The sequence below is a fragment of the Rosa chinensis genome, chromosome 4 (assembly GCF_002994745.2).
Source record: "Rosa chinensis cultivar Old Blush chromosome 4, RchiOBHm-V2, whole genome shotgun sequence".
Lineage (NCBI taxonomy): Eukaryota > Viridiplantae > Streptophyta > Magnoliopsida > Rosales > Rosaceae > Rosa > Rosa chinensis.
Window position 1 is genome coordinate 55,578,852 of NC_037091.1, and position 22,242 is coordinate 55,601,093.

At 40.0% G+C, this 22,242-nt stretch overlaps 2 protein-coding genes and 2 non-coding genes across 4 annotated transcripts; all 4 read right to left on the reverse strand.

Annotated features, from left to right (window-relative positions):
* Positions 1–4,000: 4,000 nt before the first annotated feature.
* LOC112199594 lies at positions 4,001–4,633 on the reverse strand. Its single transcript, XM_024340585.1, has 2 exons — positions 4,295–4,633; positions 4,001–4,219 (listed from the first exon to the last, which is right to left on the reverse strand). Exons 1-2 carry the CDS (start codon positions 4,631–4,633, stop codon positions 4,001–4,003), a joined length of 558 nt encoding a protein of 185 aa, XP_024196353.1.
* A 1,695-nt stretch (positions 4,634–6,328) lies between these two features.
* Positions 6,329–7,270, reverse strand: LOC112199595 (acyltransferase Pun1). The gene has a single exon (XM_024340586.1). The coding sequence runs from the start codon at positions 7,268–7,270 to the stop codon at positions 6,329–6,331; it is 942 nt and encodes a 313-aa protein (XP_024196354.1).
* A 13,149-nt stretch (positions 7,271–20,419) lies between these two features.
* LOC112201270 lies at positions 20,420–20,522 on the reverse strand. The gene has a single exon (XR_002936712.1). It is a non-coding gene; the product is annotated as a U6 spliceosomal RNA (small nuclear RNA).
* A 1,363-nt stretch (positions 20,523–21,885) lies between these two features.
* LOC112201269 lies at positions 21,886–21,988 on the reverse strand. The gene has a single exon (XR_002936711.1). It is a non-coding gene; the product is annotated as a U6 spliceosomal RNA (small nuclear RNA).
* Positions 21,989–22,242: the final 254 nt, after the last annotated feature.

The window sequence follows — 22,242 nt, forward strand, 5'->3', positions numbered from 1 at the left end:
GTATTTTAAGAGAGAAATGAGGTGCCTACTAAACGAAATTTGAGAAGAAGAATTAACTTTTTTGATTTTGCAAAGAACTGTTGTACAAGATATATACAGATTAACTATAGTCTAGATCCTCTATCGTTGGCTAAACTCTAGCTACAATACATACTTACTACTATCTGATTGATTCTATTGTCTGATTTGGTGGGATTGAATCTCTTGATTGATTCTTTCATTTATCACTCCCCCTCAAGTTGGAGTGTATCTTAATAACACTCAACTTGCCAAGTAAGGTTTCGAACTGTGTTGAACTCAAAGGCTTTGTGAACAAGTCTGCAGGTTGATCCTTAGTTCGAACATGTGCTGGTCTAACCACTCCTCTATGCATCTTTTCACGCACAACATAAACAGTCAATCTCAATGTGTTTTGTGCTCTCATGGAAAACTGGGTTCGAGGCAATGTGTATAGCAGCCTGATTATCGAAAAAGAGTTTAACTGGTTGTGTTTGACTTACATTCAGGTATCTCAATATATTGCGCAACCAGGTCACCTCGCAACACTTTGTGGCCATAGAGCGGTATTCCGCTTCTTCACTTGAACGCGCAACTGTGCTCTGTTTCTTCGTTTTCCAGGAAATAGGTGCATATCCAAGATAAATGCAATATCCAGTTAGAGATCTTCTCGTGTCATTGCAGCGGGCCCAATCTGCATCACAAAACGCTCGCAACTCTAGTGTTCCATTAGCAGGTAAGAGGATTCCTTGACCAGACGCTTGCTTTATGTAAAGCAACACTTTGTGTGCTGCCTCAAGATGGGGTTGCCTAGGCTTATCCATAAATTGACTCAGTATATGGACAATGTAGACAAGGTTCGGCCTGGTAATTTTTAAGTATATCAATCGACCCACGAGCCTCCAGTATTGCGATGGATCTTCAAGTAAAGCACCATCCATTTGTGTGAGTGACAAATTCTGCTCAATTGGGAATCTTGATGGCTTTGCACCAAGGAAGCATGTGTCTTCAAGAATCTCTAGAGCGTATTTCCTTTGGCAAAGTGCAATTCCTTGCATTGACCTGGCTACCTCTATACCCAAAAAGTATTTAAGCTGCCCCATATCCCTTAGCTTGAATTGACTCGAGAGAAACTCTTTAGTGTCAGTGATGTCTTTCAAGCTATTTCCTGCCAAAATAATATCATCCACATACACCAACAATGCAGTAAACCTTCCTGAATGTGTTCGGACGAACAATGAGTAGTCAGACCAGGATTGATGGAAACCTGTTGACTTCAGTGCAGTTGACAACTTGATGAACCACTGCCGGGAGGCTTGTTTCAAGCCGTAAAGGGACTTGTGCAACTTACATACCCTATTCTCCCCCTTTCGTCTGAACCCAGGAGGAAGTTTCATATAGACTTCTTTATAAAGATCTCCGTTCAAGAATGCATTGCTGACGTCCAATTGGTGTAGATGCCAATCTTGTAAGGCTGCAAGGCTAAGAAGAACACGAACTGTGGTTAGCTTGGCGACTGGTGCAAAGGTCTCTCTATAGTCAACACCTTCAATCTGGCTATACCTTTTAGCAACGAGCCGTGCTTTGTATCTTTCAACTGTCCCATCAGGGTTAAGCTTGATCTTGTATACCCATTTGCACCCAATGGGATGCTTGTTGGGAGGCAGCGACACTAAACTCCAAGTGTGATTGGCTTTTAAGGCTTGGATTTCTCGGCGCATAGCCTCACGCCATTCTGGAACCTGGACAGCCTGTGAGAAAGAGGTGGGTTCTTTCTGGATGGTTAGAGTAGTGGTGAAAGCTCTGTGTTTAGGAGAAAGGTGATCATACGATAACACATGTGAGAGAGAATGTTCAGTACCTCTGTTCGGTGAAGACGGTGGTGCGGGCCTTGAGGGTAGGGCTGCCTCAATATGAAAGTCCTGCAAAATGTTGGTGCCTTGGTAGGGCGTGACGATTGGCGTGGAGGTGGATGTGGCGTAGCCTCCGTGGTGGGTTGTTCAATAGTAGCAGGTGGTTGGGATGAATTTGTAATTGGTGTGGGTGTAGCAATCTCAATTAGATTCTCAAGAAGTTGAGAAGGAGGAGGAGTTGGTGAAGGAGAAGGTGGAGTTGGTGAGAGTGTGACATCCGCAGGTTGTGAAACTCTAGAGTTTGAAGGAGTGAAAACTGTTGAGTTTGTATCAAAGGAGTGTGAGATTAGGGATGACTGTAAGATGGACTTTTGGGGTTGAGTTTTGGGCTCTGAATTGAGCTTGAAAGGAAATGTGTCCTCAAAGAACACCACATCTCTCGACACAAAGACCGTATGTTCTTCTACGTCACAAACCCTATAACCCTTTTGACCATTAGGATAACCTAAGAAGATGCACTGTGTAGCCCAAGGGTCAAACTTGTTAGGTTTGTAAGGGTGAGTGGATGCGAAACACAAGCAACCAAAAACTCGCAAGTGATCGTAACTTGGGGCTTTATGAAACAGTTTCTCAAAAGGTGTTTTGCCTTCAAGAAGTGGTGTAGAAGTCCTATTGATGAGATAAGCAGCGGTGAGTATAGCATCCCCCCAAAAATGTTTTGGCAAATGGGCTTGGAAAAATAAAGCTCTAGCAACATTAAGCAAATGCCTATGTTTGTGTTCAACGACACCATTTTGTTGGGGTGTGTTGACGCAACTGGTTTGGTGAGTTATCCCTTTCGAAGAATAAAAACTTTCAAGCTTAAATTCGGGTCCATTATCACTACGCACAACCTTAACCCGCTTATCAAATTGATTCTCAACTAGATGAATGAAATTAACTAGGAGTTTTCGGGTATCCGACTTATGTTTCATCAAGAAATCCAAGTGCACCTAGTGTGATCATCAACAATAGTAAGAAAATATTGTGCACCAGTTAATGAAGGGACATGGTATCCACCCCATATGTCAACATGAATCAATTTGAAAGGAGACTCACTTGTTATTGTACTCAATGGAAAAGACTTTCTGGTTTGTTTGGCTAAAGGACAAATGGAGCAGTTGCTCGGATTACAAGCTTTATTTGCAGAAAATGGAAATAATAAAGTAACTTTGCTGGAAGGGTGACCAAGATGTTGATGCCAAGGATGTGATGTACGGCTACCAACAGAATTGCATGTTCCTTTCTGTGCTTGGTTGAGGCAGTATAGTCCTTCTCTCCCAGTTCCCATCCCAAGCATCTTCCCCCATCGTAGGTCCTGTATGACACAAAGCTGTTTGAGAAATATGGTGATATAAAAGGAATCAAAGGCCAACTTACTGACAGATATCAAATTCAGGTAGAAAAGTGGCACACAGAGAACATTATGAAGAACAAATTGAGAAGAGAAGACTACTGTGCCAATATGGCTAACGACCGTGTTACCATCTGGTAACCTCACAAAACGATTATGGGCGATTGTTAAGGAGGTGAGAAGAGCAGGATTACATACTATATGATCACTAGCACCACTATCCAGGATCCAAACATTTGTTTTGCCATTTTGTGAAAAACAAAAGGCTTTACCTGAAAGTTCTTCATAATTGGGAATGTTACCAACTTGATTGGCCGTAGCAGTCTTGGCTGCCTTGTTCTTGCTCAACAATTCTACCAGCTCTCGGCATTCTTGTTGTGAGAAGGGAAAGTTGATTGTGTCTCCTTCTTTGTCACTCAATGTGGTAACATGATTTCCCTTTGATCGTCCTTGTTCTTCCACAGCTTTTCTTCTCCTACAAGTCTCATATGTGTGGCGCTTGTAACCACAGTAAGTGCACGTACTTTAAACGGGCTCTACAATTTTCGGTGCTGTGATTATCCCTGTGGCATTTCTCACTCTTCAATCCACCTTCACCTGAATCGAAACTGCGCCCCCATTTCTTCACAGCGAAGACAGCACCCTCTGGTTGAGGTGGAGCCTTTCCATTTGACACTTCAGCTTGTTTTTCATGTCATAAAGCCATTGAATAGGCTTTATTCACTGTTGGTAATGGATCAATTGCTACGATGGTACTTCAAATGGCAGCATAGCTCTCATTAAGCCCCATGAGAAACTTCATAGTCTTCTGGTTTTCCATATATGCCTTGATCTCCTGGGCCGCCTCACAACTACTAGCTGGAATTTCACAGATCGCATCCCTCTCGTCCCAAAGGCTTTTGAGTTTGGTGAAGTAGGATGTCACCGTTCCATTACCTTGTTCAGTGTCGTGAATTGCATTCTCAATATTGAAAAACTACACAGTGTTTGTATAAGAGAATCGCTCCTACAACTCCAGCCACATATTCCTGGCAGTCTTGCAATGAATTACGCTCCCGGAGATCTCTTTAGACATCGAACCCAGCAGCCAAGTTTTGACCAAGGTGTCACAGCGCTGCCACTGCAATGCTTCTTCAACTCTGTTGGTTGGCCTTGGAATTGATCCATCAACAAACCCTTTCTTATTTTTGATGGTTAGGGCCATGCTCATGGACTGGATCCAAGCCATGTAATTGTTCTCCTCCAAGGATTGTGATACAAGTATTGCACCAGGCTGATCCGAGTGATGGAGGTATAGAGGATGATTGGGGTTTTCCCATGCTTCTGGTGTTCTTGCTGAACCCGATTCTGAACTACCTTTTCCGGGTTTCGAATCTTCACCGCCTGGCATGGTTGTTTGGTTTAGGATGTTAGGTCACCAAGAGCTTATTGCTCTGATACCATAGACGAAATTTGAGAAGAAGAATTAACTTTCTTGATTTTGCAAAGAACTGTTGTACAAGATATATACAGATTAACTATAGTCTAGATCCTCTATTGTTGGCTAAACTCTAGCTACAATACATATTTACTGCTATCTGATTGATTCTATTGTCTGATTTGATGGGATTGAATCTCTTGATTGATTCTTTCCTTTATCACCTACTTTTTGCAGTATTTGGAATGGCTGTTAGCCGCGTCCATTAACTTACATGTAAAAAGGTTTTTTGTTCATCTATAGTGTTCAACTTTAAGCATCTGTAATTCTGTATCGTTTTTAAGACCGTTGAGGATCTTGTGTTCAGGTTTATCTAAAGGACAAGTGGAGTCATATGTGGAAGTAGAGGCTACTCGGTTGATTTTGTTTGTATATGTTGATACCTTGTGCCTATGAATTCTAATAAAGCCAACCATTGTGGTTAAGGCTGCTTTGAATCTTCATTTTGCTACTTTCTCGATGGTGGAAGAGCCTAGTCGACTCTCGTTTACCTTGGGATAAAGATGCATTGTAAATGTAATGGGCTGTGATCGTGTGAAATTTCTTGCCGATTGTTGCAAGGGATAATGCTCCATAATGTGTCACTAGCTTTCTATTTTCCTAATTTCTTTTATTCTTTTTCTTCAGCAGCACTGTCGATGGAAGTTGATATTAATACAGAGCTCCCAAGGGAAATCATACACTTCTAATACTTCCCAGGCTACCGGCCAAGTCTCTTACGCGCTTCAAGTTCGTATGCAAGTTCTTGGCATTCTCTCATCTCATCCCACAGGAACTTGCATTACGGCAACAGCCACACTGGTCACCTCTTAACCGAAACTTGCTGAAAATGTTCTTCTCACAAATGGAACGAGGAATTACTCATCATCATGCAAATTAAGAATGATGTAAATGTTGGACGAGTTTGGGAATGCATACAAAGTTTGTGGGATGGGATTTAGGGTAAGGCTAACTGCTGGTAACGGCAATGGCACGGGTAACGGATAATGGCGAACGGGTAACGACCAACGGGTAATGGCGAATGGGTAACGATCAACGGATACTGACGAACAGGTAATGGGTAACGAGTAACGGGTAATGGGCTTTGGTCTAAACAAGAAGGGAGACCAATTGGAGTAGAGACCAAAACAAGTTTCGACCGGAGCTAAGGCTTAGAGTTTTGGGGTTTAGGATAACGGCCAACGGAAAAGGGATAATGACCAACGGCCAACGGATAACGGTGAACGGGTAACAGGTTTTGGTCTAAACAAGAAGGGTTTGGACGAATTGTAGTTGAGACTAAAACAAGTTTCGACCAGAGCGGAGGCTTGGGTTCTGATATAACGGCAAAGCTGATCGATCTGTGATTATTAACTTATTCTCTTAATTTGACCTTCATGGTTATATTGCTTGTTATACGTTGTTAAGGTTCATCTGAAAGATTACTGTACCAAAACAGAGTTCAACAAGCTCTATCTGGGCTAGTTATCCAGGTATATTTACTTGATCAATGTCAATCGAAAGATTCAGACATTCTTATTCTTAAAATGATCGAAAAACTCGTACTGAAAACATGGGATTACAAAGATCCTTTGAAAACAAGCACCAACTTCAATTATGTTCTAAAGATCACGTATTGTAGTCTATATTAGCACTTGGATTCAGAGAAGCAAATGCAAGAAGCTCTGCATCCCGCTCAAACACATCCATGTGTTGCTTTTCCAAATTCACATATGCTTCAATCCCTTCTCCATTCCTAGTATCAATCAGAAAGATACTATTTTTCATCACACAGCTAGCAATAGTGACCCAAATTGGCTTTCCCCAACCAAATTCTGCTTCATAAACTGGGATTCTACACCAACTGCTACATCTATACACAACCAGGTTTTGTTTTTGAAACAGTTTCCTTGAATCTTTCATACACTCCATAAATATCAAAGGCCATTCTTTTCCAAATTTCTCGGCATATGTAACACAGAAATGGGCCATCCTCTCCTTCATTTGAGTCACCAGGTCATGCAACTCTATCACACTCTCATCCTCCGCTGTGGGCACTGCATAGAACCAAACCATGCTACCTACTGAGCTTTTCGGCAATGGAGGAACCATTCTACCACGCAAATTCACCGTTTGGATCAAAAGGGTACTAGGATTCAACAAGGACCCAGAATTGGATTTCAATGCAGATATGGCACATTTATGAATAAAAGCAGTCACAACTTCAACTTTTGAGGGGTTTTGCACTTTGTCACACACCATGGCTTTGAGGGCAGCAACTTTCGGGGCAGCAAACACGAATCTCTTGGAAACATAATCCCCTTTCTCAATCACAGATTGCGGTAGCAGTGGAATCTCAGCTTGGGGGAATACAGTTGCTGCAATAAACTCAGGAGACACATATTGATCAGCTTTGTGATCACGGGTTATGGCTGCCCAGTCGTTGATGAAGTTGATCAGGGTGGAAGTGTCAGCTACTTTGTGTGACATACAGATAGCAATTGCCATTCCACCACAGTCGAAGAAGCTTACTTGAACAGCCAAGATGACAGTTAAATTGGAGTACGTCATCGTTCCACCGTAAATTGTCTGTGAATAACAGGTCCAGCACATCTTTCGGGTGCTCGAGAATTTCAGAGAGCTCGACTTTGATTCTTGCTTCTACAAATATGAGTCCTTCATCATTACAATCAATGGAGACTCTATCTCTGATCCTACCGGAAAATGGGTTGTATTTGGCTAGTGTTTCTGATAGAGATTTCTTGAGCTGATTGGATTTATCACCAAAATTGGGATTATGATCAGAATCAGATTCTTCCTTGGGGTAGAAGTAAACAACTGCGTGTATAGGTACGAGGATTTATCTGTTCAAGGAAAGAAAGTTCGTATGTTCTGTGATGTGGTAGGGTTGGAGTGGAAGGTTTGATGGTTTCTCTGGATATTATTTCAACTTCCATGCTTGTCATGACTGCTATTGTTTGATGCTAAAGATCCAAAGTTGCATACCTAACAATGAAACATGTATGTATAGGATGAAAACTAATGAGGTCATATCCCTAATAATTCACTTCTGAATGCTGTGGCTCCACATTGATTATCAATGTAAATTATGACCCTTAAACAATATAAGTTGAAAGGGAAATCACAACTGAAGATAAGGAAAATTTTATCAAGTTGAAGATATTATACTAATTAGAGAAGTATATACCTATGCATTTTATTGGCCAATGATACAAATTTTAAGTAGTGACCAACATTGAAAATGACAGGAGTTATTTCTTCACTATTCACTATTTAATGTCAATGTCTAAGGGCACTATAGATTATGGAAGCCATGATCAATGTAGAGAGGGTCATATCGTAAAGGCCAAAGAGACAAAGGTACCATTCTATTTATAAGATTATTTAATAAGTCATGGTTACCAGAATAAACATCGGGAGAGGATGTGGTGGTAACCCCGCGGCTTCGTCTAGAGCCGGGCGTCAAGCCGTGTAGGAAGACTCGCCCTAGCCACTATAGCGACCCCTGAGAAGCACCCTCCTCCGTCTACTTCCCCTTTTCTGTGTGCCCAAAAGCCCGCCCTTCCAGTTTATGAGCCCCTCTTCGATTCCCTCACCCAGTGGGGAGAACCCTTAATTTGATTCATATCCTGTTGGTAAAAATACATGAATTAGGTTATAACCTGTTGATTCATCACCTAGCCTCATTTTCCTCCACTTACGTTCTTGATTCAAATATATCAGTGGCAGCCCATCACATCCAAGGACAAACGAACTACTGACCAAAACAGTCGTCAACAGTAGACGAAGCAGCTGATGACACATCTAGAGACCTCTTGCAGAATAATTGATTCAGACTAAAAATGTAGGCTATTTTGCATGGTGGTAACCACTTTTGTAATTTGTATATAACAAACAGCCGTGGTTAGAGTACCAATTTGTTGAGAAATGTAAAATGCACAAGCTTGATTAAAAAACGAGCTTCTACTCAAGAATATCCAATTTTGAACCAAGCTTGTGCATTTTACATTTTTGGTTAGAGCACTAGCTTTTATAATGTGTTTATGTTTCTACAGATGTGTTTGATTTCATTGGATATTCTAAAACCACGTTTCCTCGAAATATTTAATGAAAGTCGCGTTTGGTAAACAAATAAAAATTGTGTTTTAAAAAAGTTGCGGTTTTATATCTTTGATTTTAGGAAGCAGCTACAAGGCTGCTTTATCAAAACTCATTTTTTTTCACCGCATGCGGAGCCGTGCAAACTTTAATAAAACCTTTTGAATTCCAATAATATCCTCACTGTTTATTCAGAAGTATGACATTTGTCCTCCATCAAAGAAATCAACCTCGCTATCACCCAACTCCTCTTTCTTTTTCACCTTTCTCTTTGGCTCTTTGGCCGTTGTATGATTATTCAATCCTTCTTCCTTCTCAAGCTTATTTGGGTTCTACTTCTCTATTTTCCTCGTATCATCATCATAGATGAAGTTTTTATGTGATCCAAATCATCCAATTCATCAGCACTCCTGTTCATCGTCATATTCCTCTTTTAATTTTAGATAGTTCTTAATTTCCCTATTTGTAGTGTCTAGTTTCTCTTACCGATCCCCGTTTAGGGTTCAATTAATAGTTTTAATTGATTGCCTAGAGAACATTAGTAGGTTTGTCTTTTTCGCACTTCATCTAATCTGATGTTCTCTTAAGAAAACTTTTAGAAAGAAAAAAAAAAAAAAAAAAAAAAAACTAATGCTAATGTTAATTTCCTGGGTAGTTTTTGGTTTTAATTAATTGGTTTTCTCCGATTAAGGTTTTCTTTTTTTGGAAAAGAGGATCAACTAAGCTGCCCTAAAGCTAGTCCAATGGGCTGAAAATAGAAACACACAACCAGTCTGTTGGACATGCCCAAACAGACAGGAAACTAACAAGGAAAATTAATTCCCTCCTGGGCTCCAAAGGAGCCAGTATTAGGAAATTAATCCTTAAAACAATAATAACTAAAGCATAGGCCCAATAAGAGACCCAACCCACTACTGAAACCCTAGCTACTGCCGTCCAAACCGTGCCGCCGCTAGCCACGAACCTTCGCCGAAGTAACGCCGTAAACAAAGCAACCAGAAATTTGGTAATGGTGAACCGATGCCATCCAAGTCCCAATACACAAATCAAAAGATAAACAACAACCAAAGGGATGAAATCCCTCACAACAACATCATTTCCTCTACCAGCAAGACGAAGAAGAAGCCATGGCTGCCGAACAGGATCAGAGATCCAAAGCATAGAACTAGAACAAGAGCAGTAACAATGGAGAATGGGGGGTGAAAAACCCATGCGTGAGCACCCATAATTTGGCTAGGTAAGTGACTAGCACTTTGTAATTGTAGCCATAAGAATCCTTTTGGAGGTTAATGATGGAGAGAAGCGATATGTTGTGTGGTTGGTTGATTTTTGATCTGGAAACGTGAGGGATCGTCTGACAGTGATAAGAAAAAAAGAGAAAAAACGAGGAACAAGGTCCTCCCGTGCTAGACATAGCTAGGTAATACACCACAGAGGGTACAAAATCACCACAAGGGTGAGAGAAAGCTGAAAAAGCTTGAGGAAGACGATGAACAATGTAGATGGAAGGAAAAACCAGTCGAAGTCTTTGCTATTGTGGCCTCCCCCAGCTCTTCAACCATCGATCTAGATCCGGAAGGATCAAGATTTGGGTGAGAGAGTTGGGGGGGGGGGGGGGGGATTTGAAATTTCAGATCGGGTTTCTCTCTCTAGTTTTTAGAGAGAGAGAGGCTCTGTCTCCGATTAAGGTTTAGCTCTTTAAGTTGATAAGTTTTTTATAGAAGAAAATTGGGTTCAGTATTTGCTTATATGGGAACTGCAAATTTTCTCTTAAAACCTCTGCTCAATTACAGAATGCAATAATAGCTTGCAGTATTTCCACATGTAGTATAATTTTGAATCCCTTCATGCCAGAGACATTGATCTTATAATTTTTTCCTATGCGCCTCATATTGGACCATGAGCACTGTGCAGTATCACAGATTACCATCTTGGTCGAGGGATCTATAAACATCATGTCCATCTTGGTCATTGTAAACAACCACAATACTTTTACACAAAATTTAACAAACACACTCACACTCTTTTAATGTTCACAACAGTTTTATAAATACAATTTATAATACAAAAGTTAAAGATCATGATCTTTTCATGTCCTTTTCACACGAAGCCTCGTATTTAGTCCCCCACCTCCTATTTGTAGGCGGATTTATTGTCGCCGCAAACATTGCTGAAACTTCTTTGACTGCTGATGGTGCTGTGTAACCTACACTAATATAGATACTAATTCCTTGGGTCTTCATTTGTTTTGCGTTCATTGCTTTCATTACAGACTTCTAGTAGAACACGATATACTGCAACAAACTTTATTCCAACTCCAAATCATATCATAGTAGGACACAACTACGTTAAAATACCTCTACTATATAAGTGGTGCAACCCCTTTTGAAATCTCATAGTGCCTTTGCGTTTCAATCTCTCACAATACCTAATTTTCTTTGCCTTCAATCTCTAATTTTCTCTCTGCTTTTCAATCTCAAATCATCTCTTATACAAGATGAACAAAAACATTACCATCTTTATCTTCTTTTTCATTATTCTTGTTCATGTCCTAATGTCAGAGGCTTTGTGTGAAACGGAAGTTAAAGATCATGACGATATTGTTGTAAAGTACAAAATAGGAGCAATATTTTCAATATTATTCTTCGGAGCGATAGGAGTGTCCCGATACTTGGTAGAAATATTGCGGCTTTGCAACCAGAATTCAATTTTTTTTGCATCCTGAATGTTGCAGCTTAAAGAAATTGGATTCTGGATGCAAAGCCGCAATATTTCTACCAAGTATCGGGACACATACTCCTATCGTTCCGAAGAATAATATTGAAAACATTGCTCCTATTTTGTACTTTACAGCGACAACAATATCGTCATAATCTTTAACTTCTGTTTCACACGAAGCCTCTGACATTGGGACATGAACAAGAATAATGAAAAAGAAAATAAAGATGGTAATGTTTTTGTTCATCATGTAAAAGAGATGATTTGAAAGAAGAGGACTTGGTTTCGATAATCACCCAATTCGTGGTCTTGGTGGGTTTGGCGACAGTGAGGATTGGGTTTGGTTATCTTCTGCTTTGGGATCTTGGTGATTGATTGGAAAGGTTGCAAGGTATGGTTTTGATGTTTCTTGCTGCTTTATTATTGTGGAGAGAATGATTATTTTGATTGGAAAGGTTGCAAGGTATCGCTTTGCCTTAACTTTGATTCATTGCATTGGAGAGAATGATTAGTTTGATTTAAATTTCTTTTGAGTTTTGACTAACATGAGAACTGTTGGTCTGATATGATGAGTTATGGGTGATATGTAAGTTTGGTAAAAAGCTAAGCTGGTTTTGCTCATAGATATTCGTGATGCAGTATGATTTATAAACATAAAATCTGAATTGCAAAGCTCTGATTTTTGGTGTTGGTGGAGGCGTTTAATTGGGTTTCATCACATATATAGACTTGACATGTAAATCTATATATATTGGTTTCAGGCCTTTAATTGGGTTTCGTAGCTTATAAAGAAAAAATATGACATGAATTGTTTGCATTGTTTTGGTATTCCCACGTCTCTATTTGAAACTGTTATTCGTATAACCTGAACCATTCATTTAAAGTCATCTTTGTATCATCATCTTATATATAAATATATATCCGTAAGGAAACTGTTCATAAACGAGTTGCTGTTTATAAGGCTGGTTAGGGTATTTCTAAATGTACGCAGCAAAGTTCTTAGTACACCCAGCAAATTTATTTGTTTAAAAATATTGCTAACTAAACCACCAAATTTCCCAAACTAACCTTATCTTGCACCGAGCAAAAGAAACACAGGGACGAAAACTTCCCAGAGGTAGGTCTTGTGATCCTTTGATCATGACTCTTGGACCTCTCATTTCATGTCCGCATATATTGAATTTGTGGGATATATGCTAATTTATAAAGAAGGGAACAATTCCTGCAATTGGAATTGGCCGGTTGTCTCCAAAGAACTGGCAGCGATGAGCTTTACCAAAGCACGGGAAACTGAAAATCATCTGGATAACTGGATGTGTTATGTGGGGTTTCACTCTTCCTCATATGGATTGTGGTTATGTGAATAATCATCAAGGAATAACAAAAAGGGAAGACATTTCTCGGCAATTCGGAGGTAATAAGAACACTTCTTGGATCTTGAAAGAGAACAACTACACAAAGCATGGAATGGTATGGAAAGATGGAATAAAGGGTTCTCTACCCCTTCTTTCTTCTAATCAAAGCCAAGACTATAATCATGAGATCTCTCTGTCCATCTCTTTGTCCCTCTCACTATCTTACTTTCAAGTTTCAACACCATCAAACTACATTAACTCCCAAATCTAGTCATATACGGAACTCAATTTCAAAAATGGATATCGTTAGTTATATGACACATTAAGTATAAACCTCCTCTCGCACTCCTATCTAGTCTGGCTTGATCAGAATTGGATTTGTAATCAAATCCAATCTGTTGTACTTGTACCAAACACAGCCACAGTACCTCCGCTTTGAAGTTTCATTGTTGTGTTGTGTTTTTTTGTTAGGTACAAGATAAGGCAGTTTGGGAAAGTAATTGGTTTAATTAGATACATTTAAAAACAAATAAATTTGCTGGGTATACTGAGAAGTTTGCTGGGTACATTTAGAAACACCCGGCTGGTTATTGTTCATAAGGTGCTGGCGCTTTTAAATAGAGAACTAGAGGCCTAGCGCAATACTGCAGGTTTCTTTGCTTCCTGAATTCTATACATACTAAATTCCATACTGGTATGTAATATACCTAAATTCTATATTGGCTTCTTCAAGGCAGGAGAGATTCAGATAAAGGGCTGTCGCATGTCCATAAGAACCGGGATAGGAGATGATTTCCTCCAGCAACGAAATTACCCCTGATGCTAGCATTGTCTCCTAATTTCTGCAAAAAATCAACATGATATAGTTATTAATAAATTTCCCAGGATTGGAGAAGTGTGAAATTGAACCAAAAGAACACAGGTTGATCTCCAAGCTACATTTCTAGGAATAGCATTGTCATAAAGATCACCTTAGTCAACAGTTTTCTGGGAACTTAAAGATAAGGGAAATTCATTTTCTGCTGTGAATCTAGTTGAGAGGGCGGGACAAATCTTTGTGTTTATTTTAAGGGTATAACATTGATAAGCTCACAAAAGTTATAGAATGTTGAAGGAAAATCAGGTTTGTGTGCCTAATCAAACTAGGAGTAGTAATAGAAGAGAATGATCTAGAATTCCTAGTCCTATTCAGAATAGTATTCCTTATTTCATTAGAACATGTACTTTGTAATCCCTATATATAGGGCTCCTATTCTCAATAATGAAACACACTTCTCTCATCAATCTCTCTTGAATCATATTTACTTAAACTCGTTATCAGCACGAGCCCTAACCCTAGCCCTAAAAGCCAAAACCCTAAAACAAAAACCAGAAAAAATTCTCACTGCCGCAAGCCCTAGCCGAGCTATCCACCCAGCTCTATAGCCCCATGCCTGCTGCCCTCGCAGCTACTACGCGCACCTGCGCTCTTTGCTCCCCGCCTGCGTGCCTGCTTCCCCCACAGCCCCTGCACACTACATGCTAGCCCACACTAGCGTCTACTCTCCTGCAATTCACAGCCCTGCAGCATGCTCTCCGCCGCACCGTCTGCCCAGCAACCGACCTGCCTGCTTCACGCGCACGCTGCTGCTGCCCCGCACCTACTACCCTGCTGCCTCACATTGCTGCTGTCTTGCATACCCGCTGCCACTGCAGTCCCTGCAGCCCCGCGTATCTGACATCGCTACAAACTCTGTTCCATCACGCCTGCACCAACATGTGCGTGATTCAAACCCCAAATCATCAAGTAAGTATTTAAGATTAAAGTTCTTGCTCTCTGCAATTTACTTTCTTCTTCTTTTCTCGGGGACTTGAAAACCTCCCTTCTTCTTCATCCCACCTTTCATAGAACATGGGTTTAATTCAAAGCGGAATTGTGAGGATTCACACTATTAACGAACTAAGACTGTTCGTAAGACTTCGGACTAAGAGCGTTCGCAAGCATCGATTTATGACCATATAAACATCATTGTTTCGGTCTAATCCAATCTTTCTTGGAAATCGGTTTCTTGGTAGCATAGCTCGGAAATCTTATTATTTAGTTGTCGTGGTAGTTTTAACTCCGAAACTAATATATTTCTTCTTTTTATTTTAGGATGTCAAAACTTGACTTTCCTATACTTAACTCAACTGGTTCGGAATATCATAGTTGGGTCACGGATGTTGAGAACCACCTCACTTCAAAAGGGATCATACCCGTAATTCAGGCACCTAATCCTGCTCTCCTATTTGAGCGTACGGCTACAAATAATGCCACCGCCCTCATCTTGATGAGGCGCCACATGGATAAATCACTCCGATTGGAGTACATGGCAATCAAGGATGCTAGAGAATTATGGGTTGCTCTAGAAGAGCGATTTGGTAATGTCAAGGATACCCTCCTCCCTAACTTGAAAGTTCAATGGGGCAATCTAAGATTCGCCGACTTTAAGTCTGTAGCTGAATATAATTCAGAAGTTCTACGCCTCAAAACCATGTTGGGGTTCTGTGGACAACCCGTCACAGAGAAAGAACTAATTAAGAAAACTCTCTCCACCTTCCCCGTCTCAGCAATTTTGCTATCAAAGTAATATCAAACTGAATACGATACTGGACGGATCACGAGGTTTCATCAGCTAATTAATGTGATGTCTGTAGCTGAAAAACATGATAATATCCTTGTGAGGAATTATAATTGAAGGCCTATCAGAACTAAGAGCGTTCATGAGACGAATTATAATAATGCACCCAAAGGAGGGCGCAAGGAGCGGAACCCTAAAAATAAGGGACACAACGGACGTTTTAGTCTATATAACAGCACTACAAAGGAAGGTAATCGTCAGAATGAAGGACGAACACGTGGCAACACATGACAATGTGGGAGAGGAGGCCGTGGGGCTCCAGGACGTGGAGGAGCTGCCCAAGGCTTTGGGAATGGCGCCAACTCCTCTAGGGGACGCCACCCAAGTGCAAACAATGCACCTCAATTAAGGGGAGGAAATCATAATGACATGTGTCATCGATGTGGATCAAGTGAGTATTGGTTCAAGCAATGCAATGCAAGAAATCAACTTGCTACGAGTTACAAGGCATATAGAGACTTTAGAGAGCATGAAGCCTATCTTGCCGAAGATGTAGAAGAAGATGGTGATGATGCCAACGTCAATCTCACCATAGCGGACTTCAAATCTGACAACGAATTGCACAAGGATGCTGCAGATTTTGATTAGTTTAGTCATTTATTTTTCCAAGAATTATGTAATGGCAATTATGCCTTAATCAATAAAATGACTTATTGTATTAAATTTTTCTCACTAGGCATACTGAAGAGTAATTGTGATGTCTAGGAAAGGTTTGAACTGAGAGAACGGTTTTAAAAGTGAGCAACGCTCCACCAAAATCTCGCCTTACCTTACCTGGTCACAATCAAATTCAAATTACCGAACGGATTAAGTGACTACGATTTGTCTACTGTTTGATTTTTATGTTGGATTAGATTTTGGTCAATAAACTTTGATGTAATCATTGGATATTATTAATAAAGTATCGACTTATTTTATTCAATGTCTTGGACATATTTTAATTTTGAACTTTATTATTTTTTAGTATGTTTCCCGGAGAGCTAGAATGCCTCGTGGATAGTGCAACTACACATACCATCCTTCGAAATAGGCAGCTATTCCTATGGATGGCGCCTACTCGATCTTCTGTGACTACGATGGCTGGATCATCTCAATTGATTCATGGTCGGGGACCAGCTCAATTTATGTTGCCAAATTGCACAACTTTGAATGTCACCGAAGCTCTTTATGCACCTAGGGCAGGAAGAACCCTATTGAGCTTCAAAGATATAAGAGCCAATGGTTTTCATGTGGAAACACATAGTGAGAATGGACAAGAGTTCCTTTGCATCACCTCTAATGACTACGGACGTAAACGAGTCGTAGAGCAACTTATGTGTCTATCTAGTGGGTTGTATGCAACCACTATTTGAATAATTGAATCCAATCATGTTATGAGAGATGATTTGTGGGATTCTGACACATATAGACTTTGGCACGACCGTTTGGGACACCCAGGTCGTGATATGATGATCCGTATATTAAAGACTTCACATGGACATCCATTTTTCTGAACGAAAGGAAGTAAGAATCGAATTTTGGACTCTGAAAGAGCCCCTGCGCCTCACGGCGCTGTTCAACCCCAAAACCGGCCATCCTTGGCCGGCGCCGCCGTCCCCCTGTGGCCCAAGGGTGGCTTTGATGCCACCAATGCTCTTTCGTCTCCAACTTTCACTTCTCAAGTCTTTTGTGACTTCGTGGCTCAACCAAAATCCTCATTGGTTGTTTCTAAAGCCCATCATTCGTTCTGCAAAGCATGCTCTTTAGCAAAACTAGGATCAAGAACATCCTATGCAAAGGACACTAAAGAAAATATACCATTGTTATAGAGAATCCAAGGTGATATTTGTGGACCTGTTCAATCATCATGCAGACCATTTCGATATTTTATGGTGTTTGTTGATGCATCGACACGCTGGTCACATGTCATGCTATTGTCCACAAGGAACGCTGCATTTGCTAAACTTCTAGCACAAATAATTAAGTTACGGGCTCACGACCCTGATCATCCTATTAAGTCTATAAGATTAAACAATGCTGGGGAGTTTATATCAAAGACTTTTGATGATTATTGCATGTCCATTGGGATTGATGTTAAACATCCTGTTCCTGATGTTCACACCCAAAATGGTCTCGCAGAAGCCGCCATTAAACGACTACAAATGGTTGCTCGAGTATTGGTGATGCGCACCAATCTCCCTATTTCTGCTTGGGGCTATGCATTATTGCATGCATAGTGATGGTGACGTTCTGGGTAGGCCCATGGCTCCTGCCAGAAAGCGCGGGAGGCCCATAGGTTCGATAGATTCTTGCTCAAGAAAGAAAGCGAGTTTGGCACAAAATAATCCATTAATCATCGATGTAAATAATCCATCTCATGAGAATATTCCGGATTATGGTTATGTCCAAGAGATATCATTGGGGGATACTTTAATGTCAGAACCAACTCCAGAGAATAGAGAGATCTCCATGAATTACACTAGTGTACATGAGATGATGGATATAAATTCTATGGCTATTGATGATGCATTTGCATATCATATTGCAAAAGGGATTATAGAATATGATGATATCGAACCTCGCTCTGTCGAAGAATGTCAACGAAGAGCGGATTGGCCTAAATGGAAAGTTGCGATCCAGGCTAAATTGGATTCACTAACAAAGAGACAGGTATTTGGGCCTATAACTCAGACACCCCCTAATGTAAAACCTGTTGGCCATAAATGGGTCTTTGTTAGAAAACGTAATGAGAAAAATGAGGTGGTAAGATATAAAGCCTGCCTTGTGGCGCAAGGTTTCTCATAACACCCTGGAATTGACTACGAGGAGACATATTCTCTCGTAATGGACGTTATAACGTTCCGCTACCTTGTCAGTTTGGTAGTTTCTGAAAAACTTGACATGCAGCTTATGGATGTGGTTACAGCATATCTCTATGGGGATCTAGATTCAGAGATATACATGAAGGTCCCAGATGGACTTCAATTACCCAAATCAAGTGGCTCTAAACCACGGAGCGTGTTTTCAATAAGATTAAAACGCTCGCTATATAGATTAAAAGAATCCGGACGGATGTGGTATAACCGTCTAAGTGACTACCTGATTGAGAAGGGATATATTAACAATGAAATATGCCCATGCTTGTTCATTAAAAGAACAAGTTCCGGATTTGCAATCGTAGCAGTTTATGTCGATGACATGTACCTAATTGGAACTCTACATGAGTTAAAGGAAATTGCTAATTATTTGAAATTTGAATTTGAGATGAAAGATCTTAGGAAAACACGGTTTTGTCTTGGTTTAGAACTCAAGCACCGTAGTAGTGATGGGATTTTGATCCATCAGTATGCATATACTCAGAAACTTCTAAGGCGCTTTAATGAAGATAAAGCAAAGCCTGTGAGTACTCCCATGATCTGCCGTAGTCTTGAGCCCGAAAAAGATCCGTTTCGTCCAAAGGATGAGGACGAAGAATCATTAGAGGCTGAAGTGCCCTATTTAAGTGCAATAGGCGCATTATTGTACTTAGCTCAATGCACAAGACCGGATATCTCATTTGCAGTGAACTTGTTAGCTCGACATAGCTCTGCGCCAACACACCGCCATTGGATTGGTGTAAAAACAATATTTCGATACCTAAGAGGTATGATTGATATGGGCCTATTCTATCCCTACAGAGAGAAAAGGAATGACGGAAATTTGGGATCGGACCCCAAGAGGCAAAACACCGCCTTCCATGTTGCCGTTGCCGCCGCCGCCGCCGCCACTCATGGTGGCTGGCGTCCCTCTACTTCCCTCCACCAAAACGACAATGATGTCTTGATGGGTTTTGCTGATGCAGGGTACCTCTTTGACCTTCACAAAGGTCGCTCCCAAATAGGTTATGTCTTTACCATGGGAAGCACTGCGATATCTTGGAGGTCTACAAAACAGACCTTGCTACTTCCACAAATCATGCAGAGATTATTGCTCTACATGAAGCTGTACGTGAATGTGTATGGCTAAGGTCTGTAATTCGACATATTCAAGGAAGTTGTGGTTTGAAGTTTACCACGGATGAACCTACATGCATTTATGAGGATAATGCAGCTTGTATTGAGCAAATGAAGTTAGGTTTCATCAAGGGCGACAACACCAAGCATATATCGCCTAAGTTCTTATAATCAGCAACAACAATCGCTTCTAAAGATTGAAGTAAATCAAATCCGATCAGAAGATAATGTAGTGGATTTATTCACTAAGTCGTTACCTAAATCTACCTTCGAGAAACATGTGAAGAGCATCGGATTAAGAAAGTTATCCGAACTCCCATGATTGTAGCAATCAGGGGGAGATGTCGACATCAAGGGGAGTTATGATATCTACATGTTCAATCTCGAAGAGTTAAGGACGTGTTGTACTCTTTTCTCCTCCTCGAGTTTATTTTTGTCCCAAATGGTTTTTCACTCGAGCAAGGTTTTTAACGAGGTAACGGATGAAGCGTCACCACCAAGTTTGAGCGGCACAAGGGGGAGTGTTGAAGGAAAATCAGGTTTGTGTGCCAAATCAAACTAGGAGTAGTAATAGGAGAGAATGTTCTAGAATTTCTAGTCCTATTCGGAATAGTATTCCTTGTATCATTAGAACATGTACTTTGTAATCCCTATATATAGGGCTCCGGCCTATTCTCAATAATGAAACATACTTCTCTCATCAATCTCTCTTGAATCATATTTACTTAAACATAGAAGTATATATCCTTAAAGTACTAGTAGAGCTGGAGAATCAGACTGTAAAAGTTGCCTGCATACCAAAGAGACAAGTTACAGAAGTATATATCCTTAAAGTACTAGTAGAGCTGGAGAATCAGACTGTAAAAGTTGCCTGCATACAAAAGAGACATTGTGCAAAAAAATTTGGACCATTTCTCAATTTATGCGTGTCATCCTTGCGTAGGGGCCATGCTAATCTTCTCTGTATCATTCCAATTTTATCGGATGTCCCCAAAGGGACAAGCTTACATTGGATTCCAAAGTATATAAGGATTGGTGATTTAGTATGATTTCCAATTAATTTCCAATGTGGGATTGTTGCTCTTAAGTAGGCCATTCATTAATTCAATCTCTTAAACAAGAGAAGGTGAAATAAGCATAAAGTCATAACTACATTCCCTTATTTGTTAGTTGTTACTGAGTTCAAATCTTGTCATCTAAGTAAGTAATATTGTTTTGGATCTTCTCAATTTCAGTTGACTATACATTCGACACTGACAATTTCATCTCAAGAACTGAATCGTTCTTCCTCTTGCTTCTGTATGTCACTGACCAGATTAATGTTACCATAGTTGATATCATGAATAATCTTTTTATATCTGGATTTTCATTTTGGTTTGCCTAAATTCAAACCATGCTAAACAGTAATATGATCAGCCCGAATGTTTTTTCATATATCGGCTACCATGGCTTCTAGTTCATAATGAGAGAGGCATAAAACTTGTTTAGCCTCAGGTCAAGCCAATGTAAACCTGATAAAGTTCTTAGTGTTGTAAAGTAATAGATCAAAATTGGCTACAGTGATTCAAACTCTAGGGATTTAGTTAACATTATAAGATAACATTGCTTTGGTTAGACTACTACATGCAATTTATACATGTCAATATTTGAAAATTAGAAGAAAAAAGAAGAAAAGAAATGGATTTAAAATTTCAAATATTTCTTTGCATCATCCAATGCATCTATATAGTTATATCAAATACATGCTATCTAATTCTGTAGTACTACTGATAGTAATACTATCAGTAGTTTTCCATAAGTTCGTGGTAAAACTGCTTCGAGCGAGCTTATGAAGATCGATTTTTGATGGCTTTGATTTGTTCTGAATTTATGTAGATTAATTGTAAGCTTGATTTCAGATTGAAGCAATATGTTATGTATGAAGCATTCTGCACTGGTGCAATGTTGATGTATCAATAACAGTGAGCTATATACTGTTGTTCTAAGACCTCATGAGCTGGGGTCGATTGCCAGCAGTCTTTGGTCTGGGAAAATCTAGCCAATATGGCCGATCAGTATTTGGTTTGGGAAAATCAAGCCAATAATCCGGTATTGAAGCGTGATCGTTGCAATTTATTCCAGAATTCTTACAATAATCTTCCTAATGAAAGAGGGATAGAATCTCAATAATATATCAACTGCGGTTAAGGTTTTATGACTTGTTTATACTCAGATATTTTTATATGCTTCTTCCTCAACATGAAATTCATCGTCACACGTGGGGTATATACATTTAGCTAGCACACTAGAACTTGTAAGTTTAGAACACACCTGGGAGTTAAACCAGATTGAATACAGCAGAAAATGAAGCAACAAATTGCCAAAAAAATTTAGACCATTTCTCAATTTATGCGTGTCATCCTTGCACAGGGGCCATGCTAATCTTCTCTGTATTGTTCCAATTTTATCGGATGTCCCCGTAGGGACAGGCTTATGTTCAAGTCAATTCTATCTAAACTGCTTAGTGTTTTCTGATTCTGGCGATGTGGGACTTCCTTCCCTTTCTTTAGTCAGAGTTGGGCCTAAAAGGACATTTCAATATATTGAAAAATTAAAGGTTCAATAAGCTAGTAGTCATTATAGAATTGAGCTTTCTCATCTGGCCTTGCATCTCAACTCTTCTATATTCCCTCTTAACAGGAATTCCTTACTTCATATGATGAACGATTATAAATAGAAGT

Coding starts and splice junctions, on each gene's coding strand:
- LOC112199594 (XM_024340585.1), bottom strand. CDS start 4,633: ATGCCAGGCGGTGAAGATTCGAAACCCGGAAAAGGTAGTTCAGAATCG. Junction 4,220..4,294: donor CTAAAGAGATCTCCGGGAGC/GTAATTCATTGC, acceptor AACACTGTGTAG/TTTTTCAATATTGAGAATGC.
- LOC112199595 (XM_024340586.1), bottom strand. CDS start 7,270: ATGACGTACTCCAATTTAACTGTCATCTTGGCTGTTCAAGTAAGCTTC.